This window comes from Scyliorhinus torazame, chromosome 5 (assembly GCF_047496885.1).
Source record: "Scyliorhinus torazame isolate Kashiwa2021f chromosome 5, sScyTor2.1, whole genome shotgun sequence".
Classification (NCBI taxonomy): Eukaryota; Metazoa; Chordata; class Chondrichthyes; order Carcharhiniformes; family Scyliorhinidae; genus Scyliorhinus; species Scyliorhinus torazame.
In genome coordinates, this window is record NC_092711.1 from 86,557,253 (window position 1) to 86,584,635 (window position 27,383).

General features: G+C 46.4%; 2 protein-coding genes across 2 annotated transcripts in view; both read right to left on the reverse strand.

Moving 5' to 3' along the window:
• Positions 1-225: 225 nt before the first annotated feature.
• LOC140418775 (uncharacterized) lies at positions 226-6,497 on the reverse strand. Its single transcript, XM_072502393.1, has 2 exons — positions 6,445-6,497; positions 226-3,783 (listed from the first exon to the last, which is right to left on the reverse strand). Exon 2 carries the CDS (start codon positions 3,681-3,683, stop codon positions 2,646-2,648), a length of 1,038 nt encoding a protein of 345 aa, XP_072358494.1. The 5' UTR covers positions 3,684-3,783; positions 6,445-6,497; the 3' UTR covers positions 226-2,645.
• Positions 6,498-14,877: 8,380 nt separating this feature from the next.
• The window catches only part of LOC140421356 (uncharacterized), a 54,798-nt gene continuing 42,292 nt past the window's right edge, over positions 14,878-27,383 (reverse strand). The window contains exon 4 of the mRNA XM_072506024.1: positions 14,878-17,371. Coding sequence (XP_072362125.1) covers positions 16,559-17,371 — 813 coding nt within the window. The 3' untranslated portion in view covers positions 14,878-16,558. The remainder of the gene's footprint in view (positions 17,372-27,383) is intronic.

A 27,383-nucleotide genomic window follows, 5' to 3' on the forward strand; every position in this document is an offset into this window, starting at 1 on the left:
ACACATTTCTTACACACCTCAGGATTAACCCACACGGGGACTTTGCTGTCAGTGAAGAGAGATGACAAAGATCAAAGTGTCATTTGTCCCTCTCTGTGTGACCCTGAAGGACTGTGTCCAGGCTGAAGTTCTGTTCCTGCCGTGTGATCCTCCCAGATTGTCCTTTCTGAACTCCAGACAGGTGAAGTTAAACACTCAGGTGGGAAAGACAAAATACACAACAGGTTTAAACAAAGCTGATTTATTTGACATTAATCCACAATATTAAACTTCATTCCAGTTACTCTCAGCAGAAACAAACTCCAACTGTCAGAATGAACATGGTTCAGTCCTGGATGTGATTAACAGCAGCAATAACAGCAGAACCCAACCCCTGTAATCATTGAATTTACAGTGCAGAAAGAGGCCATTCGGCCCATCGAGTCTGCACCGGCTCTTGGAAAGAGCACCCTACCCAAGGTCCACACCTCCACCCTATCCCCATAATTAGTAACCCCACCTAACACTAAGGGCAATTTTGGACACTAAGGGCAATTTATCATGGCCAATCCACCTAACCTGCACATCTTTGGACTGTGGGAGGAAACCGGAGCACCCGGAGGAAACCCACGCACACACGGGGAGGATGTGCAGACTCTGCACAGACAGTGACCCAAGCCGGAATCGAACCTGGGACATGTAAGAACATAAGAACTAGGAACAGGAGTAGGCCATCTGGCCCCACGAGCCTGCTCCGCCATTCAATGAGATCATGGCTGATCTTTGTGGACTCAGCTCCACTCTCCGGCCCCTACACCATATCCCCGAATCCCTTTATTCTTTAGAAAGGTATTTATCTTTTTCTTAAAAACGTTTAAAGAAGGAGCCTCAACTGCTTCACTGGGCAAGGAATTCCAGAGATTCACAACCCTTTGGGTGAAGAAGTTCCTCCTAAACTCGGTCCTAAATCTACTTCCCCTTATTTTGAGGCTATGCCCCCTAGTTCTGCTTTCCCCGACCAGTGGAAACAACCTGCCCGCATCTATCCTATCTATTCCCTTCATAATTTTATATGTTTCAATAAGATCCCCCGTATCCTTCTAAACTCCAATGAGTACAGTCCCAGTCTACTCAACCTCTCGTCATAATCTAATCCCCTCAACTCTGGGATCAACCTAGTGAATCTCCTCTGCACTCCCTCCAGTGCCAAAATGTCCTTTCTCAGGTAAGGAGACCAAAACTGAACCCAATACTCTAGATGTGGCCTCACCAACACCTTATACAATTGCAGCATAACCTCCCTAGTCTTGAACTCCATCCCTCTAGCAATGAAAGACAAAACTTGATTAGCCTTCTTAATCACCTGTTGCACCTGCACACCAACTTTTTGCGACTCGTGCACCAGCACACCCAGGTCCCTCTGCACAGCAGCATGTTTTAACATCTTACCGTTTAAATAATAATCATTCTGCTGTTATTCCTCCCAAAATGGATAGCCTCACACTTGGCAACATTGAATTCCATCTGCCAGACCCTAGCCCATTCACCTAGACCAAGTGCAAACTTTGCCACATTGCACTTCGTCCCCAACTCCAAATCATCTATGTGGATGATCCTGGAGCTGTGAAGCAATTGTTCTAACCACTGTGCTACTGTGCTGCCCTTAATCACCGTGAATTCACTGGTGTGTCAGTGGGTGAGAAGACCAAGTGAATATCTTGCCGCACACACAGCTGGTGAACAGCCTCTTACTCGTGTGAATGTGTTTGTGTGACAGCAGATTCGATTGATTTTAAATCTCTCCTCACACTCTGAACTTTGAAAAGTGTGGACAAGTGGATGTGTGTTGAGGTGGGATGACTGAGCTAATCTCTTCCCACATATGAAATAGCTGTACAGTCTCTGCCCAGTGTGAGTGCGCTGACGGACACTGAGTCCACATGTTCACTTGAATCAGTCCCACTGTGAGAGATTCTGAACAGTCTCTTGTCAGTGTATTTTATAACACTTTCCACAGTCCAGACATTTAGAATATCTTCAGTCAGTGCAAACTCACTGGTGTGTTAACAGGTTGAATGACTGAGTGAATCCCTCCCCCTCCCCACACATGGAACAGGTGAATGACCTCTCCCCGGTGTGAACTCACTGATGTTGCTGCAGGATGGACAATCGCTTGAACCTCTTCCTGCACTGAGAGCAGGTGAATGGAGTGGAACCGGAGTGACTGCACTGGTGAACCATCAGTGAATGTGGGTTTTTACAGCTAAGACTGTGACAGGAGCATTTAAACCCTCTCTCTGCAGCATGAACTCACTGTGTGTGGGGAGGCTGGCTGGAGGAGATGGACACGGAGAGATATTTGTCCGGGTGGATTGGTGGTAGTGAGGAAACTAGCAGAGGCAGCTGATTGGATTGTCTCACACTTATTGGAGGGGAGGATGGAGGAGACAGGAGAGGGAGAACATTTCAAAAGGAACTAACTTGTCTTCGAGATATTAAAAAGATTCAACATGATGTGGGTGAAATAGAAAGTTGACTTATTTTACTTTGATTCACAATATTAACTACTATAACTGGGCTGGGGTTTATTAACAACATCAGAAACAGGCCCCAATGAACATGGTTCAGTCCTGGATGTGATTAACAGCAAAGTCCAATCACTGCCGTTACTCGTGAAGTCGCTGGTGTCTCAGCAGGGCGGATGAGTGAGTGAATCTCTTCTTACACACAAAGCAGGTGAATGGCCTCTCCCCCGTGTGAACTCGCTGGTGTGTCAGCAGACTGGATAAGGTAGTGACTCTCTTCCCACCCCTGGAGCAGGTGAACGGGACCAACGCTGTGTGAGTGCGCTGGTGTATCAGCAGGGCAGATGACTGAATGAATCCCTTCCCACAACTGGTACAGATGAATGGCTTCTCCCCAGTGTGAGTGCGCTGGTGTATCAGCTGGTTGGATAAGGTAGTGAATCCCTTCCCACACATGGAGCAGGTGAATGGTTTCTCCCCAGTGTGAACTCTCTGGTGTATAACCAGGTGGGATGACCGAGTGAATCCCTTCCCACACTCAGAGCAGGTGAATGGCCTCTCCCCAGTGTGGGCGCGCTGATGTACAGTGAGTTGAGAGGACCATCTGAACCCAGTCCCACAGTGAGAGCACCTGAACGGTGTCTTGTTAGTGTGAACACGCCGATGTCGCATAAGTTCCCAGGAACTTTTGAAGCACTTCTCACAGTCTGAGCATTTAAAAGGTCTCTCCCCAGTGTGAACGCGTTGGTGTACAGTGCGTTGAGATGACCATTTGAACCCAGTCCCACAGTGAGAGCACCTAAACGGTCTCTCGTCAGTGTGAATACGTTGGTGGGACATAAGTTCGCTGGAACCTTTAAAGCACTTCCCGCAGTCTCGACACTTAAACAGTTTCACTTCAGTGTGAATTTGCTGGTGTTTTACCAGGCTCTTTGACTTCATGAATCCCTTCCCACGCACAGTGCAGGTGAACGGCCTCTCTCCAGTGTGACTGCGTTGATGGGTTTCCAACTCAGACGGGTATCTGAATCCATTCCCACAGTCCCCACATTTCAACGGTTTATGTCTGGTCTGACTGCATTTATGTTTTGACAGCCCAGATGATCGACTGAATCCTCGTCCACACACACAACACGTGTACGGTTTCTCCCCACTGTGAACGATGCTTTTTCCTTCCATGTTCGAAATTCGATGATATAAAGTCACAATAAATTGGGTGACTGTCAGATCCTGATGCGATGTTCGAATTGAGTTTCCCAACAAATCCCCTTCTCATACCCTGTGAAATTGATTTAAAACAGAAAATAGGGAGTGAGAGAGAACCCACAAAAACACAAAGGCAGGTTGTGAAATTGAGCTGAATGAATCTGGTCATTTGTGGGGCCGGCACTGGGAAAAAGTGACCATGAAAACTGCTGGATTGTCAGAAAAACCCAGCTGGTTCACTGATGTCCTTCAGGGAAGAGAACCTATCACCTGGTCTGGATCTACAGAAGACTCGGTCCTTTATGTCTTCAACTCAAACAGAACTTAGAATCTCCAAACTCTGAAGCTCTACCACCACCAAGAAAGAGCTGAGTGCTCAGCCATTCAGAGGCATTTAAGACTCAACCTCATTGCTGTGGGTGCTTCCACACGGAGGCCAGACTGGATAAGGATGACAGATTTCCTTCAAGGACATTTACCAGATGGGTTTTTACAACAATCAACAATAGTTTCATGGTCGTCATTAGACTTTTAAAATTCCATATTTTTATTGAATTCAAATTCCACCATCTGCCCTGGTGGGATTCAAACCCATTTCCCCAGAGCATTACCCTGGGTCTCTGGATTACAAGTGCAGTGACAATACCACTACGCCAATGTGTCCCCCTTTGTGATGTATGTTAACACCATCACCTTTAAGTTCCCCTCAAAATCACACAGCAGCCTGACTAGTCTGACCCAGTACAAGAGGAACTGGAATTTCCTCCATTTAAATCCTGGGAAAATGAAGTCATTGTCTTCAGTCCCCGCTACAAACTCCACTCCCTGAACACCAACTCCAACCCTCTCCCTGGCAACTGAGTGAGGTTGACGCAAACTCTTCACAACTTCAGAATAATATTTGACCCCAAGATGAGTGTACAAGCACAAATCCCCATCATCACCAAGACCACCATTTCCACATCAGGAACTTCACCCAACTGCACCCTAATCCGAGTTCATCTATTGCTGAAACTCTGATCCATTCCTGTTACCTCTCAACTTATTATCCTACACACTCCCGGCCAGCCTCCCAGATTCATCCTCCCTGTAATCCTGGGGTCACACAAAACTCTGCTGCCTGTGTGCTTACTCACACCAAGTCCTGTTCACCCATCACCCCTATGCTCACAGACCGACCGCTGTAATCTCCTCCAGCCTCACAACCTTCTGGGAGAGCTGCACTTCCTCTAATTCCTGAACATTCTGATATTAACTGTGCCACCATTTGTGGCTGCACCTTCATTTTCCCAAGGCCATAAATTGTGGAATTTCCTCCCTAAACCTTTCCGCCTCTCAATCCAACTTTCCTCCTTTAGGATATTCCTTCAAACCTACCTCTTTGATCAAACTTTTGGCCATCAGCCTTAATATCTTCCTTACGTGGCTCAGTGTCAATGTTGTTTGATAACATTTCTGTGAAATATCGAGGGATGTTTCATTACCTTAAAGGCTCAATATAAATAGATCAGCGCATAATGATTTGGACATATATCACCACTGTTCCTTCATCATCACTGGGTGAATAACCTGTAACTCCTTATCTAACATCATTGGTGGAGCACCTTCACCACACAGACTGCAGCGGTTCAAGAAGCTCAAACGTTATAATCTCACGAACTGGGGTTTGGCAATATTTGCTGTTGGTCTTGTTAGTGACACCATTGAGGAGTCACCCGGGGAGTGGGAGTGATGTCACTGTGCAATTGTGGGTGTGTGATGACATCACAGACAGGAAGACAGAACATCTGGGTCGGTGCAAACCAGTGATCACCACACAGTATGGAGGATGTGAGGGTCTTTGAAAGGGTGCAAAGGAGATTTACCAGAATGGTTCCAGGGATGAGGGATTATAGTTGCAATGTTAGGTTGGATTTGGATTTTGTTTATTGTCACATGTACCGAGATACAGTGAAAAGTATTTTTCTGCGAGCAGCTCAACAGATCATTAAGTCCATGAAAAGAAAAGAAATACATAACAGGGCAACACAATGTACACAATGTAACTACATAAACACTGCCATCGGGTGAAGCATACAGGGGTGTAGTGTCAATCAAGTCAGTCCATAAGTGGGTTGTTCTCCTTGGAGCAAATGGCAGAGGGGAGATTTGATAGAGGTGTACCAGTTTCTGATAGGGTTGGATAGTTTATGATATGTCTAGATAAGGTAGATAAAGAAACATCCCCATTATCCGATCATACAATGATTTCAGGGCAGATTTACGATTTGGTGGTGGTGGGGATGTGATGAATAAATTACACCCAGTGAGTGGTAATGACCTGGAACTTTAATGCTAAAATTCAAAGCTCAATAATATCCAGATTCTGATGAATCCATTGTAGTTTAGATTGTAGTTTAGTCGGGCAGCATGGTCGGCACGGGCTTGGAGGGCCGAAGGGCCTGTTCCTGTGCTCTACTTTCCTTTGTTCTTTTGTTCATCCCTGTCAGTGAAGGAGAGAAATTAACAACATTCTCTCCTCCTGCTGACAGGACAGAGTTCGGCGCGCATGCGTCCTGCTGCTCCTTTAACATTAACACTGGCCTGGCCCCTGCCGGAAATGCTGCGGCCCTGGGAAGCGCGCCGCAGGGTTGAGAGTTTCTTATTCGCGGTTTGAGGTCTTCACTGAGTGTTTATCAAGTCTTTCCGCCCACCCACAGCGCGCATTGCTCTCTCGGGCACACTGTTACCTTACCCGCTGTGGAGACCAGAAACAAGCTGCTCCCCATCACCCCCACTGCGCATGTTCCTTACACTGGGCTGTTCCGCACCTGCGCGATGGTCTCTTGTCCATATCCGGGAGTCTCTGCCGCGTGGCATGCTGGGCAAAATGCCCGCCATTGAAGATCATGGTTGAAAAGATTTATTTGTTGTTGGATGTCGACTGGGACTGAAGGACCATACAGAAACGCAAAAGCACGACCCAATTCTCTTTTGGAGTTGGTCTGAAATTGTGAGACACAGTGGAAATAAATAGACAAAACCATCCCGCTCGGCACAAATGGATAATAATAATCTTTATTATTGCCACAAGTAGGCTTAGATTAACACTGCAATACAGTTACTGTGAAAATCCCAAGGGCCTGTTCGAATACACTGAAGCAGAATTCAGAACGTCCAAATTACCTAACACCATGTCTTTCGGGACTTGTGTTAGGAAACCCACAAAGACACGGGGAGAACGTGCAGACTCTGCCAGACAGTGACTCAAGTGGAAATCAAACCTGGGACCCTGGTGCTGTTAAGCAACGGTGCTAACCACTGTGCTACCATACTTCGTGGTATCTCAGCAGGTTCGATCAACAAGTGAATCTATTCCAACACAGAGAACATTTAAACAGCCACTCTCCAGTAAGAATGTGCTGATCATGCATGAAACCTTTGAATCTTTAAACTAGGGCATGTTCCGCTGGAATAATAGCAAGATGTCCTGGCTTACAAAGTATTTGAATGGTCTCTCTCCAGTGTGACTGTGCTATCTGTCAGTAAATGATATGACCGAGAGCAGCTCTTCCCACATTGAGCTGCTGAGTGGTCAATCTGCAGTGTCATGACACCCTGGGCCAGTGCGTGGTCAATTCCAGCCCCACTTGACAAGGAGTCACAACACAATGAAATTTAACTTTTATCTTAAAATACCCCATGTCTTCAGATGGCCAATAACTACAGTCACCTGGCCTTGTAAATTTAAACACTATTAACCTTATATTATTAACAGTAACTATAATTAAATAGGCAACACATGCAACTGGTTAATTCTACTATCCAATGACTGGGACTACGGCGCTGAGAACCCGGGTACGAATCCCAGCCCTGGGTCATTGTCCATGTGGAGTTTGTACATTCTCCCCGTGTCTGTGTAGGTTTCACCCCCACAACCCAAAGATGTGCAGGTTAGGTGTATTGGCTATGCTAAATTGCCCCTTAATTGGAAAAAAATAATTGGGTGCTCTAAATTTATTTTTAGAAAAATTCTATCTAATATATAACTCTCAACCATCTCCCCTGAACTCACCCCACCCTCTACACATAGACAGACAAACAAACACAGAGGGGAAAGAGAGTGTGAACTTAATGCCGACAATAAAAGGTTAAGAGTCTGTTTCAGATGGAAGTATTGCAGTTAGTTCCTTCACTCTAGGCTTTAAGATGGATGTTGCCTTTACATTCAGTTTGCAATGGTTTTCACAGTAGACTCACAGAACGAGCAGGCAACCAGCATTTGAGAGAGAGAAAGTTTCTTCTTCCAGGGTCTAGAAGTTTCATGCCTTCAGACAGTACGCAGGAGAGCAGAGTGAGAAAGCTGCTTCCACCGTGAGGGTCCAGTGGCTTCGCCTGGGTTTTCTCTGAAAAACTACACCTGATAAGAACAAATCGCTAGCTGTTGCCGGGTGGAATACTGTCCCTAGCCAATCCATTGATCACCAGTCAACCAATTGGAACAAACCCCTTATATCTCTAGGGTGCCATAAAGTCTGGATTTGTCTGTCCAAAATAGAAAACTTGATAACACAGTGTACAGTTTTGACACTTTGAGTTGCTTACTTCCTCTGCTCGAGTTAAATGTATGTCTCAATGGTCCAAAATAATAAAGAGAAAATTAAAGGAATACGAATTAAGGGAATCAACCGTAAGATCCATATAACAACATGAGTGTATCATGGGTTCCCAGATCAGAGAGGAAGTCCGTTCATTCCCAGTCAGTGACTTGCACTTTATAGCACCTTAACAGTAATGACAACATTCCATAACCCTTCACAGGAACATTAACTGTCCCAATATTTAAATAGTTGATTGCTGACATTTTTATGCTCGTCTCTCCAATTTAATCCCAAAACACAGCTGTAATTCCCACAGTCAAAACAGGAATGATCTGCTTTTCTCGACATGAATCAATGGCACTGCAAAATAGCATTCCATAACACACTGACAGTTGTGAAACCACTGGTCCTCTGATTCATGGTTAATTGACCTGCCAGAATGCAACATAAACGTGAATTGTGTGTGTATTTCATGTTTATTACATCACACACATATTTTAGTAAAATGTCTTTCAACTGATTGATCCCAGACTGATTTATTCCACCAATATTAATAACAAATGTTTCATGTCTCCAGTTTTGTTTTACTGCTCCTGTATTCAGCCAATCTCAATTTTTTCTCCGTGCATTTCTTGCTGGTAATTTCTCTCTTATTTTATTCTCCGTACTGTTTAAATCAGTTTCCCATCTGTGTTGTGTCTCTCCATCCAGATTATTCAGACATTGTACCCAAGTTGGTTAAGATTTCAGCATTATGGTTTGTACATTTGATCTGCTAGGTGTCTGCCATTTCCCTCAGTCTCTCTCTTTGTCCTCCTGAAGTTTGTTGTGATCAGTCTCACTGTTTCCTATATTTCCATTTCCCCAGTCTCTCTCTGTTCTCCTGGAATTTGTTACTATCCTCCCCACTATTCCTGTATTTCAATTTTCCCCAGTCTATCTCGGTGTCATCCTGAAATTTGTTATGATCAGCCTCACTGTTTCCTATATTTCCATTCCCCCAGTCTCATTCTGTTCTCCTGGAATTTGTTACTATCCTCCCTATTATTCTTATATTTCTATTTTCCCCAGTTTCTCCCTGTCCTCACTGTTTCCTATATGTCAATTTTCACCAGTCTCTCTCTGCTTCCCTTAAGTTTGCCCGATAGGACAGGACATGTCCCATATGTGTTTGCTTGGGTGTTGGTGTATCCACGAGTGCCTGGTATGTGTGTTTGTAGAATATATTGGTGTGTATGTGTGTCTGTATATTTTCTATGAAGTCGACATAGTTAATATAGAAAGGTACAGGAGGTGAAGTGGCTGCATAAAGCCCCATGTTCGAGGTATAAAAGAGCTTCCTTGACCTTGTTACTAATGATAGTGAATACACTCTGAAAATAACAATTTCAAAACTATTTTCAAAAAAATTTAGAGTACCCAATTATTATTTTTTCAAACGAAGGGGCAATTTAGTGTGGTCAATCGACCTAACCTGCACATCTTTGGGTTGTGGGGGTGAAACCCATGCAGACACAGGAAGAATATGCAAACACGGACAGTGACCCAGGGCCAGGCTTCAAACATGGGTCCTCAGTGCTGTAGGCAGCAGTGTTAACCACTGCACCACCGTGCCACCCACAATTTTAAAAACTAAACGTGACTACACATGCGTACTTATAGCTTCCTACATTACAACAGTGAATATATTTCAAAAGTACTCCATTGGCTTTAAAACACTTTAGGAGGTCCAGTGGGAGTGAGGTTTTATAGAAATGTACATTTGTTCTCACTGTCCCTACACCCGGACATATTACACTCTGTGTCCTCACCAAAATAATTGATAAAGGTAGAGTCTTAATTTTGTGTAATAACCACAGTGTTGACACCATTTTGAATACTCTGTGAAACTCCAGACACACCATATGCACAATTATTTGTTGTAAAACACAGCGAGTTGTTGTGATTTGGAATGCACGGTCTATAAATGGTGCCAGAATCTCATTGGACTGTAACTTCCAAAAGGGAATTTGGTACATTCTGAAAAAGAAAACAAAACAGTCAAACTCTGGGATTAATGGGTCGCTGTACAAAGAGCTGGCACGGGGAAAATGGGCCAAATAGACTCCTCTGTGCTCTAGCAGCCTTGTGTACATGTAAAGGGAGTGGTAACAACCTGGAACCTACTGCCTATGAGGGTAGGAGATGCAGAGATGACGGAAGGATTTCAATTGGAAAGGCACTGAGAGAAATAAACGTACAGGGATTCGGGGATAGAACGGGACAATGGACAGACTGGTTTCCTCCACAGGGAGCTGACATGGTCCCAAAGGGCTGAATGGCCCCATCCCCCACCCTCCAGATGCTGTGATCTCAGGAGAGAAATTCAGCTGCTCCAGTCTCCAACTAACTGGAGTCCCTCATCTCTGGTGCCATTCCAGTCCAAAGATGTGCAGGTTAGGTGGATTGGCCATGGTAAATTGCCCTTAGTGTCCAAAATTGCCCTTAGTGTTGGGTGGGGTTACTGGGTTATGGGCATAGGGTGGAGGTGTTGACCTTGGGAGGGGTGCTCTTTCCGGGGACCGGTGCAGACTCGATGGGCCGAATGGCCTTCTTATGCATTATAAATTCTATGATAATCTATGATCTATGATTCTTGTAAATGTCCTCTACACCCTCTCTAAGTACTTGACATATTTCCTAAAGTGTGGGGCCCATATATAGGTTTCCACTCTAAAGGGTAGAATTGATAAGTCCAGGGTTAGACTGCACTGGGAGAACTTTCAACATTGGTGATCTCCATTTAGAAAAAGGAAATAGAGGCACTGGATAAGGTGCAACAAAGATTCATAATATACAGAACTGAGAGCATTTAACACTCAGGTTAGGCTGGGGCTGCTTTTTTCTGGAAAAGAGAAGACTGATGGGTGCCCGGATGGAAATCTTTAAGATTATGAAGGAATTCAATAATCCAATAGGAATTTCAGTAGAAACCTCTTTACCCAGCGAGTGGTGAGAATGTGGAACTCACTACCACAGCGAGTGGTTGAAGTGAACAGCATGAATACACTGAACGTAAAGCTAGATACATACATGAGAGAGAAAGAATAGGAGATGCTGATGGGGGAGATATAGAGGGGTGGGTGGAGGATCATGTGGAGCATAAATACGGACACAATCCATGGCTACCCTCAGCCAGTATGGGAATTTAACCTGTGCTGTTGGTGTCACTCAGCACAAACCAGCCAACTGAGCTAACTGATCCCCGTGTCAATCTGTAATAATTCCTTAAATATTGCCTGAGATTGCCCGTCTCCCACCATACTATTTAATGTTGTTTCCCAGGGCACCTCAGACAACTTGCCCGTTTTCTTCTGTGAAAAGCACCGAGATAAATTAAACAAAAGAACCATGTAAGCACCATAGCCCATCTTCATGGCAATGTGGCATGATTTTTGCGGTTTCCAAACAGAAATGGTAATGAAACATCTTCTAACCTCACTCTTTCACCCTTGTGAAATGTGAAACCAGATGTTCGCAAGAAGGCTCAGAGAGAATCAGGCCACTGGAGACGAAGTCGTGAGACTGGCCAGTCCAGCAGAAAGAAATCCTCTGACCATCCCCATTGACCAACAGAATGAACAAAATGCAGTCCTGGATGTAATTGAGAACAGAAACAATAACAGCAGAATCCAATCCCTGTAATCAGTTGCAAACTTGTTGGTGTCTCAGAAAGAGCGATGAATTACTAAATCCCTTCGCACATTGAGGGCAGGTGAATGGCCTCTCCCCAGTATGAACTCCCTGGTGTGACTGCAGATGGCATAACCAAGTGAATTGTGCAAATAGATGTGAACGGGTGTGAGATAATGGGGATTATGGAGACATGGCTGCAGGATGACCAGGGATGGGAACTGAATATATTCAGTATTTAGGAAGGAGAGACAAAAAGGAAAAGGCAGTGGAGTGGCAGTGCTGGTTAAAGAGGAAATTAATGCAATAGTGAGGAAGGATATTAGCTCTGACAATGTGCAATCTGTATGGGTAGAGCTGAGAAACACCAAGGGGCAAAATAATAAGTGGGCATCGTATACAGACCCCAAACTGCAGTGGTGATGTTGGGAATGGCACAAAACAGGAAATTAGGCTGATTGTTAAAGTTTCTATAGGTATATGACGAGGAAAGGATTGGTGAAGACAAACGTAGCTTCCTTAGTCAGAAACAGGGGAATGTATAATAGGGGACAAAGAAATGGGTGAGCAAATAAATACATATTTTGGTTCTGTCTTCAGAAATGTGGACACAAATCAGACACAGAAATGTTGGGGACGCAGGATTTAGTGAGAGGGAGGAACTGAAGGAGATCAATATTAGTAGCGAAGTGGTGTTGGGGAAATTGATGGGATTGAAGGCTGATAAATCCCCAGGGCCTGATAATCTGCAACTCAAAGTACTTAAAGAAGTGACTCTCTGTGGTAGTCTGTGTAGAGATATTACGGTACCTGGTAATGCTGGAACACCATTGGTAGATATTGTATGTTTCTTATTGGTCAAGCTGTATGGTAGTTCTGCCCTGCAAGGCGGGGTATAAGAGCCCGTGCCGCCCCAGCAGCATTCTTTCTGTACCTGAGCTGCTGGGGGAAACATCTAGCTTATTAAAGCCTTCAGTTGGACTCCAACCTTGCTTTCGTGGTGATTGATCGTGCATCACTTTAATAAGGTAGATTTAAAAGGATGGAGCTCCGAATCAAGCCGGAGTGTCTGCAACTTAGCCCCCACGTGGCAAACTCCGCAGCAACCGTCAAGCACTGGCTGGCGTGTTTTAACGGATATCTCGGAACAGCCGAAAACACACCCACGGGAGAACAGAAATTGCAAATCCTGCACTCAAGGGTGAGCCCAGAAATTTACACCCTCATCGAGGCCACGGACGACTTTGATGCTGCATTGGAGCTGCTAAAAGGACATTATATTCGCCGGGTAAACCAGGTCTACGCCCGACATCTGCGAGCAACGAGGCAACAAATCCCTGGGGAAATCACTGGAAGAATTCTACAGTGCGCTCCTGGTGTTGGGGAGAACCTGCAGCTGCCCGCAAGTTTCGGCGAGCGACCACACAGAACTTTTGATCCGGGACGCTTTTGTTGCAGGTATGCTGTCCTCCCAAATCCGCCAGCAATTGCTGGAGAAAGACACCCGAGACCTCAATGAGGCACAGGCCATTGCAGGCTCCCTGGATGTGGCTTCCTGAATCGACCGCGCTTACGTCCCCGACCATGTGGCAGCCCCCTGGGCAGCGTGGAACCCCCCACCCACCGTGGCCGACCCCGAGACATTTCCCAACCCCCCCACAAGCTTGTGCTGCAAGGCGGCCTGGCAACCCCGGGGGGCCCCGCTGCTACTTTTGCGGGCAGGCCATGCACCCCTGGCAGCGCTGTCCGGCCCGCGCATCCACCTGCAAGGGATGCGGTAAAAAGGGCCACTTCCTGGTGGTATGCCAGGCCCGGACGGTCGCTGCAGTCTCCGGTGGCGATTGCGGACCGCCACCACAACCCTCTCCACAGTCCCCATGCGGCCAGCGAGCGCCACCATCTTCCTCCTCCAGGGCCACATGCGGCCCCCGGGTGCCGCCATCTTGTCCTGCGGACGCCACGTGCGATGGATGGGCACCGCCATTTTGTGCCTGGCACCCGCCGCAGCCCCACGCACACCCCAGCCACCAGTCCCACCCTCCCGCTCACAGGTGCCCCCGTCCCAGGAGGATCGGTCCTTCCGCCGGCCCTGTCAAGCCCCCCCGCCCACAGACGCACCCCGCAGACGCTCCCTTCTCAGGTCAACCCGTTTCCCCACCAGCGCCGTCTAAGGGTGTTGAAGCTGCCACAGAGATCGAGGCTATGCTCCCAAAGTCACAGACGCCCGAGCCTCCACCGGCATCAGCACCAGAGCTTCAACGATCACAGAGGACAACCAGGGCCCCCGATCGACTGATTGCTTCATTTTAAAGTTTATATAGTTAATTGTGAATCTGTAAATAGTTACGACAATAAGACAAAAACGCTGTATGGAGGTATTACGGTACCTCCATAATAACTATAACTTCTACCACGTTACCATGTTGTAATATCAGGCCACCACCCCCGCCGGACTCTTTTTTAACAGGGGGTGAATGTGGTAGTCTGTGTAGAGGTATTACGGTTCTTGGTAATGCTGGAACACCATTGGTAGATATTGTATGTTTCCTATTGGTCAAGCAGTATGGTAGCTTCGCCCCGAAAGGCTAGGTATAAGAGCCCGTGCCGCCCAGCAGCCTTCTTTCTGTACCTGTGCTGCTGGGGGAAACACCTAGCTTATTAAAGCCTTCAGTTGGACTACAACCTCGTTTTAGTGGTCATTGATCGTGCATCACTCTCGAAATAGTGGATGCATTGGTGGTCACCTTCCAGGACTTTATACACTCTGGAACAAATCCTGCAGATTGGAGGGTGCCTTATGTAGTTCCCCTATTTAAAAAAATAGAGAGAAAACAGGGAATTATAGACCAGTAAGCCTGACATCGGTAGTGGGGAAAAGTCTCAAATCCATTGTCAAAGATTTTGTAGCAAAGCACTTATAATAATAATCTTTATTGCCACAAGTAGGCTTACATTAACACTGCAATGAAGTTCCTGTGAAAAGCCCTGAGTCGTCACACTCCGACGTCTGTTCAGGTTCACAGAGGGAGAATTCAGAATGTCCAAATCATATAACAGCACGTCTTTTGAGATTTCTGGGAGGAAACCAGAGGGGCCGGAGGAACGCACACACACACACACGGAGAGAACATGCAGACTCCGCACAGACAGTGACCCAAGCCAGGAATCGAACCTTGGACCCTGGCGCTGTAAAGCAACAGTGCAGCCCCACAAAACATAGAAAGCAGTGACAGGATCGGACAGAGTCAGCATGGATTTATGAAGGGGAAATCATGCTTGACAAATCTACTGGAATTCTTCGAGGGTGTAACTGGTAGAGTTAACGAGGAGGAGCCAGTGGATGTGGTATATTTGGACTTTCAGATGGCTTTTGGCCCGCATGAGAGATTAGTGTGTAAAATAAAAGCACATGGAATTAGGCGCAGTGTGTTGATATGGATTTTAAAAAACTGGTTGGCAGACAGGAAACAAAGAGTAGGAATTAATGGTCTTTTTCAAATTGGCAGGCAGTGACTAGTGGGGTACCGCAGGGATCGGTGCTCGGACCCCAGATATTCACAAGATATATTAATGATTTTTAAAAAATTTAAAGTACCCAATTCCTTTTTTCTAATTAAGGGGCAATTTAGTGTGGCCAATTCATCGACCCTGCACATCTTTGGGTTATGGGGTTGAGATCCACGGAGACACAGGGAGAACTTGTCTCCACACAGACAGTGATCCGGGGTAGAATTGAACACTGATCCTCAGTGCCGTGAGGCAGCAGTGCTAACCACTGTGCCACCCGATATATTAACTATTTAGATGAGGGAACAAAATGAGAAGGCAGACTATTATCTGAACGGCCATAGATTAGGAGAGGGGACTATGCAACGAGACCTGGATATCCTCGTACACCAGTCACTGAAGGTACACATGCAGCTACAGCAGGCGGTAAAGAAGGTAAATGCTATGCTAGCCTTCACCGCGAGCGGATTAGAGTACAGGAGCAGGAATATCTTGCTGCAAATATACAGGATCTTGGCGAGACCATACCTGGAATATTGTGTGCAGTTTTGGTCTCCTTATCTGAGGAATTATGTTCTTGCTCCAGAGGGAGTGCAGCGAAGGTTTACCAGACTGATTCCTGGGATGGTGGGACTGACGTATGAGAGAGTGAATCAGTTGGGATTGTATTCGCTGGAGTTCAGAAGAATGGGGGATCTCATAGAAACCTATAATATTCCAACAGGACTTGGCAGGGTAGATGCAGGATAAATTTTCCCGATGGTGGGAGTGCACAGAACGAGAGGTCGCAGTCTGAGGACAGACCATTTAGACAGAGATCAGGAGAAATTTCTTCAACCAGAGAGTGGTGAGCTTGTGGAATTTGTTACTGGAGGAAATAGTTGAGGCCAATACACTGTATGTTTTCAAGAAGCAGTTAGATACAGCACTTAGGGCGAAGGGGATCAAAGGATATGGAGGGGAAAGCGGGATTAGGCTATGGAGTTGGATGATAAGCCATGATCATAATGAATGTCAGAGCAGGTGCCAAGGGCCAAACGATCTCTTCCTGCTCCTATTTTCGATGTTTCTATGTAATCCCTTCCCACACTAAGAGCAGGTGAATGGCCTCTCCCCAGTGCGAACTCGCTGATGTGTCTGCAGACTGGATGACTGTGTGAATCCATTCCCACACTGAGAGCAGGTGAATGGCCTCTCCCCAGTGTGAATTTGTTGGTGTGTCTGCAGACTGGATGACTGAGTGAATCCCTTCCCACACTGAGAGCAGGTGAATGGCCTATCCCCAGTGTGAATTCGCTGATGTCTCAGCAAGGTGGATGAATCACTAAATCCCTTCCCACACTGAGAGCAGGTGAACGGTCTCTCCCCAGTGTGAACCCGCTGATGTCTCTGCAGGGTAGATAACTGAGTGAATCCCTTCCCACACTGAGAGCAGGTGAACGGCCTCTCCCCAGTGTGAACCTGCTGGTGTCTCAGCAAGGTGAATGAATCAATGAATCCCTTCCCACACTGAGAACAGGTGAACGGTCTCTCCGCAGTGTGAACTCGCTGGTGTGTCCGCAGGGTGGATAACTGAGTAAATCCCTTCCCACACTGAGAGCAGGTGAATGGTCTATCGCCAGTGTGAACTCGCTGGTGTGTCCGCAGGGTGGATAACTGAATGAATCCCTTCCCACACTGAGAGCAGGTGAATGGCCTCTCCCCAGTGTGAACTCGCAGATGTTTCCGCAGGGTGGATGAATCAATGAATGCCTTCCCACACTGAGAGCAGCTGAATGGCCTCTCCCCAGTGTGACTGCGGCGATGAATCTCCAGCACAGATGGGGCTCCGAATCCCTTCCCACAGTCCCCACATTTCCACGGCTTCTCCATGTTTTGGGTCTCCTGGTGTCTCTCCAGATTGGACAATCAGTGGAAGCCTCGTCTACACACAGAACATGTGCACTGTCTCTCCTCACTGTGAACGGTGTGATGTTTTTTCAGGCTGCGTAACTGGTTTAAGCTCTTTGCACAGTCAGTTAGGGTCTGGTTTAGCACAGGGCTAAATCGCTGGTTTTGAAGGCAGGCCAGCAGCACGGTTCAATTCCCGTACCAGCCTCCCCGAAAAGGCGCCAGAATGTGGCGACTAAGGGCTTTTCACAGTAACTTCATTTGAAGCCTACTTGTGACAATAAGCGATTTTCATTTTCATTTCACTGGAACACTCTCACTCGGGTGTGTTGTTTGGGTCTCGGTGCTTTTCCAATTACATGCACGTTTAAAATCTTTTGAAGCCGACAGATCGGACAAACATTTCTCCTTCTCGCCGATGATATTCAGAGCCCGATGATATTCAGATCAGAAGGAATCGAGTGAGTTTGTCACATCGAGACGTGATGTTTGAGATTTCTGTCTATAATTCCTCCACTTCCAATATCCTTTAAATACAATTTACAGAAGTCATCAGTTAGTACAGGATAGAAATTCAGAAGACAATTCTATTTCAATCGAACATTATTTACTCTCTTGTTCTCAAAAAGCTCTAAATCTCCATCTCACACACTCTCCCTCCATTCTCACTCTGCTGTATCTAATATTCACCCTCCCAATTCTCCTGAAGGTGCTGATTCATGTGGATTGACAGATCCAAGCTCAGCTCACTGCTCCCTGACCAGGACACAGAGATTAGAATAGGAGCAAGAGTAGCCATTCAGCCCACCGAGTCTGCTCAACCATTCAATGAGATCCTTGGCCGATCGATCGCAACACCATTTTCCCCACACAATCCCCATATCCCTCGACATCTTCAATATCTAGAAACCAATCAATATTTGCCTTGAACATACCTGATGACTGAGGCTCCACATTCCTCTGGAGTCGAGAATTCCAAAGCTTCACCACATCCTCGAGTGAATAAATCCCTCCTCATATCAGCATTCTCTCTATTTTCCTACCTGATCCCCATTACCCTTAACTCCATTGTCAATAAAATATCTGTCAACCTTGTGCTTGAATATATTCAATGACCCCCAGATACAACTGGTCCCTGTGGAAGAGAAATCCAAAGACTAACAACCCTCTGAGGGAAGAGATGACTGGAAATCTATAACCTAGTCACAGTCCTTTATTACAAGATGAGAAATAATAAATTTACTTTATTACAAACTGTAAATAACATATCTAATCTGGACCATGCAACAAAACTAGACATATCTCTGTCCATTATTAATTTCATTGCCCTGAAATGTCAGCCATCTCCTGGGGAACCCACCCCTTTAATTGTCAACATTAGGAAAGAGACAATCCTTTTTTGAAATAAATTTAGAGTAACCAATTATTTTTTTTTGCAATTAAGGTGCAATTTAGCATGGCCAATCCACCTACCCTGCACATCTTTGGGTTGTGGAGCTGAGATCCACGCAGACACAGGGAGAATGTGCAAACTCCACATGGACAGTGACCCAGGGCCGGGATCGAACCCGGGTCCTTGGCCCTGTGAGGCAGCAGTGCTTCACCATGCTTTTTGTCAAATAAATGCGTCAACCTGTTCAGGCAGTGTTTTTCAAACTTTTTTTCCGGGTACCCATTTTTAATCAACCGGCCAACCTTCGGGACCCAACCCGGCCGACCTTCGCGACCCACCATTTTCCCTTACCTTGTTTGCAGCTGACAAAAGGGAGGAATCGCAATCGCGTCAAGCCCGTGATGTCAATGTTCAGGGGGTGTGACCTACTCTCTGCCTCCCTTCAGACATGAAGAATACATAGAATTTAAAAAAAAAATCTTCTGCATCTTTGATTGCGCAAATTCGCTGGCAACAGACGGCTTTTTTTTTTTACAAGTTTGGGGCGGGGGGGGGGGGGGGTTATTTGATAAGGTTTCACAGGAAAAAAATGCAGAAACTGAAAATGTTTTCATCCTCTAGAAATTGGAGTTATCACATTTCGCCCAAACATTACAATTAAATATTAAAAAATAAAAGACACTTAAAAATCAATCAATTAATTGATAAAGCTTCCAAATACAACCTGCAGGCACTTGGAATGTTTAAAATCAAGATTAAAAACGCTGACATTCTTGGTTGAAGTTACAGCTGCGGTGAAACCATCGTTGGATCATTCGCCATTCTTGGAGAAAGAGACTTCCACTTCATCATGTAGCCACTTCCAGAATACAAAATGGACACTCGCAAAGAACATAGGGAACTGTGGACAATACTAGAAAACAAGTAGACACAGAGCCTGAATGCATATTTGGGAAACAGCTCCCAGACGGGATTGAAACTATGGGTCGATTAGCATATTGTTGGCCCATCTCCGGGAAACAAAGGAATGACACTCAGGTAACCGATACTATTACAGACATCCTGGTGCCAGTTCCCCAACCAAAAAGCATAAACAAAGCAAGGCCAACAGCCACCTAAGACACGCCCAGCCATCAGGGCACCCACCAATTCATTTGTCAAGATCGATAACAGTGATCGATAAGCGGCGCAATTAATTGGGACTAAGTTTAAGGCAATGAATTCCACAGACCCACCACTCTCTGGCTGAAGAAATTTCTCCTCATCTCTGTTCTAAAGTGACTCCCTTTTATTCTAAGGCTGTGCCCCCGGGTCCTAGTCTCCCCTGCTAATGGAAACAACTTCCCTACATCCACCCTATCGAAGCCATTCATTATCTTGTAAGTTTCTATTAGATCTCCCCTCAACCTCCTAAACTCCAATTAATATAATCCCAGGATCCTCAGACGTTCATTGTATGTTAGGCCTACCATTCCTGGGATCATCCGTGTGAATCTCCGCTGGACCCGCTCCAGTGCCAGTATGTCCTTCCTGAGGTGTGGGGCCCAAAATTGCTCACAGTATTCTAAATGGGGCCTAACCAATGCTTTATAAAGCTTCAGAAGTACATCCCTGCTTTTGTATTCCAAGCCTCTTGAGATGAAAGACAACATTGCATTTGCTCTCTTAATTACAGTCTCAACCTGCAAGTTTACCTTTAGAGAATCCTGGACCAGGACTCCCAAATCCCTTTGTACTTCAGCATTATGAATTTTGTCACCTTTTAGAAAATAGCCCATGACTCTATTCTTTTTTCCAAAGTGCAAGACCTCGCACTTGCCCACGTTGAATTTCATCAGCCATTTCTTGGACCACTCTCCTAAACTGTCTAAATCTTTCTGCAGCCTCCCCACCTCCTCCATACTACCTGCCCCTCCACCTATCGTTGTATCATCGGCAAACGTAGCCAGAATGCCCCCAGTCCCGTCACCTAGATCGTTAATAGATAAAGAGAACAGCTGTGGCCCCAACACTGAACCCTGCGGGACACCACTCGTCACCGGTTGCCATTCCGAAAAAGAATCTTTTATCCCAACTCTCTGCCTTCTGCCTGACAGCCAATCGTCAATCCATGTTAGTACCTTGCCTCGAATACCAAGGGCCCTTATTTTACTCAGCAGTCTCCCGTGAGGCACCTTATCAAAGACCTTTTGGAAGTCAAGATAGATAACATCCATTGGCTCTCCTTGGTCTAACCTATTTGTTATCTCTTCAAAGAACTCGAACAGGTTTGTCAGGCACGACCTCCCCTTACTAAATCCATGCTGACTTGTCCTAATCTGACCCTGCACTTCCAAGAATTTAGAAATCTCATCCTTAACAATGGATTCTAGAATCTTGCCAACAACCGAGGTTAGGCTAATTGGCCTATCATTTTCCATCTTTTTCCTTGTTCCCTTCTTGAATAGGGGGGTTACAACAGCGATTTTCCAATCCTCTGAGACTTTCCCTGACTCCAGTGACTTTTGAAAGATCATAACTAACGCCTCCACTATTTCTTCAGCTATCTGCTTTAGAACTCTAGGATGTAGCCCACTCTCCTAAACTGTCTAAATCTTTCTGCAGCCTCCCCACCTCCTCCATACTACCTGCCCCTCCACCTATCTTTGTATCATCGGCAAACTTAGCCAGAATGCCCCCAGTCCCGTCATCTAGATCGTTAATATATAAAGAGAACAGCTGTGGCCCCAACACTGAACCCTGCGGGACACCACTCGTCACCAGTTGCCATTCCGAAAAAGAATCTTTTATCCCAACTCTCTGCCTTCTGCCTGACAGCCAATCGTCAATCCATGTTAGTACCTTGCCTCGAATACCAAGGGCCCTTATTTTACTCAGCAGTCTCCCGTGAGGCACCTTATCAAAGGCCTTTTGGAAGTCAAGATAGATAACATAGGTAAGTGTTTTTAAAGGAAAAACTTACCTCCCAGAAATCACTTGCGCACCGCTCCCGCCGAAGTCCCAAGGCCTGCTCCTGTGAAGGCAAGTGTTTTTAAAGGAAAACTTACCTCCCAGAAATCACTTGCGCACCGCTCCCGCCGAAATCCCAAGGCCTGCTCCTGTGAAGGTAAGTGTTTTTAAAGGAAAAACTTACCTCCCAGAAATCACTTGCACATCGCTCCCGCCGAAATCCAAAGGCCTGCTCCTGTGAGGGTAAGTGTTTTAAAGGAAAAACTTACCTCCCATAAATCACTTGCGCACCGCTCCCGCCGAACCCCCACGAGAGAATCGCTCTCTTTGAATTGGCTCTCGAAGCGGAGAGACCCTTCCACCAGCATCACCAGAAGCAACTCAGTTCAAGGTCAACGCTCGCTATCAGACGGACGACCTTAGCTGTTCTCCTGTATACCTTCGAACCCAACAGCCTCAGATCCGAACAACAGCCATTGTTCCTCTGACTAAGTGGGCACCCGAAGTTAAGTATAGGCGTTAGCATTAGAGATAGTTTAGTTGGTAGTACTGTTGTGCGTGAGTAGATCTTACTGTGCGTGTAAATAAATTATTAAAAGTTGGCTGCTGCGGCTGTTGCACACGGATTTGCGTGTTTGGGAGCGCCGTGACGGATGGCTCCGCGGCCCTCACGACACCTGCCCACAACCCACCCGCGGGTCGCGCCCCCGACTTTGACAATGCCTGTGTTAAGGAGACGGGTGGGGAGTTGGAAACACTTTGTGGAACCGTGAACCTTCACATAATTTTTTTTCTCCCAATTAAGGGGCGATTTACCGTGGTTCCAGGTTGGGCTCAAATCATCAATGAGGACTCTGATCTCTGGCAAGGAAGGAAACCCTGGCAGGTGGGCGGGGAAGATTCACTAACACCCGCTGGAGGCCCCAAATCCTCAATAAGACCCATTGATTTTATTGTCAGTCTGCAGACAGGAGAACTGAACCCAGGCAGAGGAGAGGGAGGGAGAAAACTGCGAGTGAGGAAAGAGATGGGGAGATGGGTTTGGATTTCAGCCCAGGGAGGAGGGAGAGTGTGTGGGACGTGGCAAAATGTTCCAGAGAAACTAGAATTGTCTGTTCAGAATTTCTATCCTGGACTGACAGTGATGGCTGTAATTTTTTATTTTAAATTATTACAAAATTCTTATTACCCCAATTAAAGAGTAATTTTAGCATGGCCAATTCACCTACCTTGCACATCTTTTTGGATTGTGGGGGTGAGACCCGCGCAGACATGGGGAGAATGTGCAAACTCCATACGGACAGTGAGCCAGGGCCGGGATCACACCCGGGTCCTCGGTTAACCACTGCCCCTAGTGATGACTTTTGTAAACTCCTTTTACAGGATATTACAAGGGGAGGATTTACAGATGGAAACTCAAATCAAACTTCACATCAAGATTTAACAGAGTCACTCCATTCATCAGGACCTGAATATCATTGGCCTGTGAATGTGGAAGAAGAAATGTTTGTCTGTTCTGTCTGTAGGAAAAGGTTTTCAAGATCAGTGTGACTCAAAAATACCCGATACACACACGACTCGAGTGAGTGTTCCAGTGAACTGACTGTGGAAAGAGCTTTAACCAGTCACACAGTCTGAAAAAACATTACACCATTCACAGCGGGGAGAGACCGTACACATGCTCTCTGTGGGGACAAGACATAAACTGATCGTCAACGTGGAGAGGGACAAGGACACCAGCAGCTTGCTGAAACCATGGAAATGTGGGGACTGTAGGAAGGGATTCAGATCCCCATGTGAGCTGGGGACTCATCACCGTAGTCACACCGGCGACAGACCATTCACCTGTTCTAAGTGTGGGAAGGGATTCACTCAGTTATCCGAGTGAGGATTCACTAAGATGTGGGAGCCGGCTGGTGAGGAAGCTTCAGGCTGCTCTGTGTAAGATAGGAGTTTGATTCGGGATGGTATACCCGCAAAGCTGCAGCTCGCATAGGACTTCCATTTTGAGACACTGGAGGAGGAGAACATCGTAAAACATGGACTGGAGTCCAGTTATCTGTATTGGACAAGATCTACGTTTCCTATGCGATGGGATGGGTGTTGTGATTTCCTCTATATAGTTTTGATATTTTCTGATAAAATCTGTTTTTCTGTTTGGGGTGAAGGGAGATTTTCTTTATGAAGCACAATGTAGACATATAGGGGGTGGGAGGGAGACGGGTTAGCTACCTGATGACTAAAGAACTGTTTTTGTTTTACTCTGAGTGTATGGGTACGTGTGTGGCAGCCATCTTGGGTGGACTCTTGGCCTGTACAAAAGATAAAGAAAAGCTGTTCAATAGCAGATTATAAAAGGATTATGGGACACAGATTTATGATTGGGAGCAAGATCTACAGGGGAGGTTTTACACAGTGAGTGGTAATGATCTGAACTCAATGTTTACACACAAAGGTCGATAATCTCCAGGTCCGAATGGTGCTGTCAGAATTTGATGTAAGGATTGGTTGTGAGTTTCCTGTCTGCAAACCCCTTTCTAAGCCCCTCTGAAAGAAGTTTACAAAGGCATCACTGTCAGTCCAGAAATGAAATTCAGGAAAGATAAATATTTCTCCTGGTTTGAGTTTGCGGTGTGTAAATCCTCCCCTACTAATCCCCTGTAAAAGGAGTTTCCAACATTAATCACAGTCAGACCAGGATAGAAATTCACAACATTCTCCCCTCCTGCTTCCTGGTCCAGGATGACCGCTCACCCCCCCCCCCCCCCCCCCCCCGCCCCCGCTGCACACTGTCCCTCTTGTCCTCAGCAGTCCCTTGATTTGAGGGTGTTGTCTACTCAGGGTTGGGAGTTTCTGCCTTGGGTCTTCATGTGACTGAACAGAGCTGCAGAGCTTTGGACACATGGGACAGAAGGTCCAATGAATCTTAGAATTTACAGTGCAGAAGGAGGCCATTCGGCCCATCGAGTCTGCACCGGCCCTTGGAAAGAGCACTCCATTTAAATACACACTTCCCAACCTATCCCCTCAACCCAGTAACCCCACCCAAACCATTTTGACATTAAGGGCAATTTAGCATGGCCACTCCACCTAACCTGCACATCTTTGGACTGTGGGAGGAAACCGGAGCACCCGGAGGAAACACACGGAGACAGTGAAATGAGAGTGAAATCCAGAGAGCAGGATTGGCTTCCTTTTCTTTCCACCTCTACCACCGCTTTGCATCATCAATAAGACATTGGGACTCAAAGACTAATCCAGTTTGATGGACAAGTTGTCTCCATTCTGAACAATGGGGAACAAGCTCCTCCCACTCATTGAAACATCGCCCCGACAAAGATGACAATCGCGCATGCGCCCTGATGCACATCCAATAAAGATGGCGGTCGTTACCCCGAGCCGAATTTGAGGAGCTGCAGCCCCGCTCGGTACAAACTGGGTCCCGTCAATATTTCCGCGGTTTGCGGCTTACAACAGCTTTATACAACGTTTTCGCCCACCGCCGCGATCTCTCGCTCCCTACATGTTGTTAAACGCCACTTACCAATTTCGGATCTCAAGAAGACGCCCTTCTGCTTTGTCATTACCCACACTGCGCATGCTTCAATCACAGCGGACCCCGCCCCTCAATCTTTCCGATTGTTTGGAGGACCAGCCGCTCCCGGTCGGTCCTCCAGACCCGCCCCCCTCTTCCTATTGGTCGGGAGCTGCCGTCAATCACCCGGACATTGTGATGGTTACAGATCGTGAGAGCGGCCACAGGCTCAGGCTGATTCGCTGATTGTCCAATAATAACAGTGAGAGTCTCAGTGGGACAATCAGACAATAATAGTGGAGATGGGGCCCAGAGGAGAAACAGCAAAGGATTCACTCACTTTGAGAGTAACAAACACAGTGTCTGTTCCCATAATAAGAGTCAGGCTGCAGTGTGTGAGTGAACATATCATTGGATCCAATGTAGAATCATGGAATCCCCTCAGTGCAGAAGGAGGCCATTCGGCCCAGTGAGTCTGTAGCAACCCCCTGAAAGCGCAACTAACCTTAGCGAATTCCCCACCCTATCCCCACAACTCCTCCCAGTGACAATTTAACACAGCCAATCCATGTAACCTGCACATCTGTGGACTGTGGGAGAAAACCAGAGCATCCGGAGGAAATCTATGCAGACACAAAGAATGTACAAACTCCACATAGAGAGTGACCCAAGATCAGAATGAATCATAGAATCTACAGTGCAGAAGGAGACCATTCGGCCCATCGAATCTGCACTGGCATTACCTGATCTGGCCAACTCACTGAAATGTGGTTAATTCTGAATTGCCTAGCAAGCCACTCAGTTTAAGGGCAATTAGGAATGGGCAACCCAGCTGGTTTGCCCGTGACACTCACATCCCATAAAGAATAGAGAAAATCAAAGGACTGTTTCCAGTGCCGGTTTCAAAGGAATCAGTACTGGCCCTTCACTCCTGGTTTACATCATTGATTTGAGAGTAAATGTGGGAACATGAATAAGATGTTTACCTGTGACACAAAAATGGTTAAACACTTGATAGTGAGGAAGAAAGCTGGAGGGAAAACAAGGCAAAGGATTACATGATAAATGGCAGGACAGGACTAGTTAGGCCAGAGCTAGATTCCTGTACACAGGAAGATTGCACTCGAGAGAGTAGAACAAAGAAAAGTACAGAACAGGAACAGGCCCTTCGGCCCGCCAAGCCTGTGCCTGTCCGTCTAAACTAAAATCTTCTACACTTCCTGGATCCGTATCCCTCTCTTCCCATCCTATTCATGTATTTGTCAAGATGCCCCTTAAATATCCCTGCTTCCACCACCTCCTCCGGCAGCGAGTTCCAGGCACCCAATACCCTCTGTGTATAAAAAACTTGCCTCGTACATCTCCTCTAAACCTTGCCCCTCGCACCTTAAACCTGTGCCCCCTAGTAATTGACTCCTCTACCCTGGGAAAAAGCCTCTGACTATCCACTCTGTCTATGCCCCTCATAATTTTGTAGACCTCTATCAGGTCTCCCCTCAACCTCCATCATTCCAGTGAGAACAAACCGAGTTTATTCAACCGCTCCTCATAGCTAATGTTCTCCACACCAGGCAACATCCTGGTAAATCTCTTCTGCACCCTCTCTAAAGCTTCCACTTCCTTCTGGTAGTGTGGCGACCAGAATTGAACACTATACTCCAAGTGTAGCCTAAATAAGGTTCTATACAGCTGCAACATGATTTGCCAATTCCTATACTCAATGCCCCGGCCAATGAAGGCAGTACAGAGGGGATTTACGAACATCAGCCAGAAATTGACAATGTTTGCTCTGAGGAAAGTTTGGATAAACTGGGGCTGTTTTCTTTGGAACAGAAAAGACTGAAGAGAGACCACAATGAAATTATGAAAAGCAGCCTGGCTAGCTCAGTCGGCAGAGCATGGGAGTCTTAATCCCAGGGCCGTGGGTTCAAGACCCACTCTGCGCGCTTCAGCTTCTTTAATCGGAGAACATGGAGCGGAACTGTTTTATGGGCGGCACAGTAGCACAGTGGTTAGCACTGATGCTTCACAGCACCAGGATCCCGGGATTCAATTCCCACTTGGGACACTATGTGCGGAGCCTGCACGTTCACCAGTGTCTGTATGGGTTTCCTGCCACAAGTCCCAAAAGACGTGCTTGTTAGGTG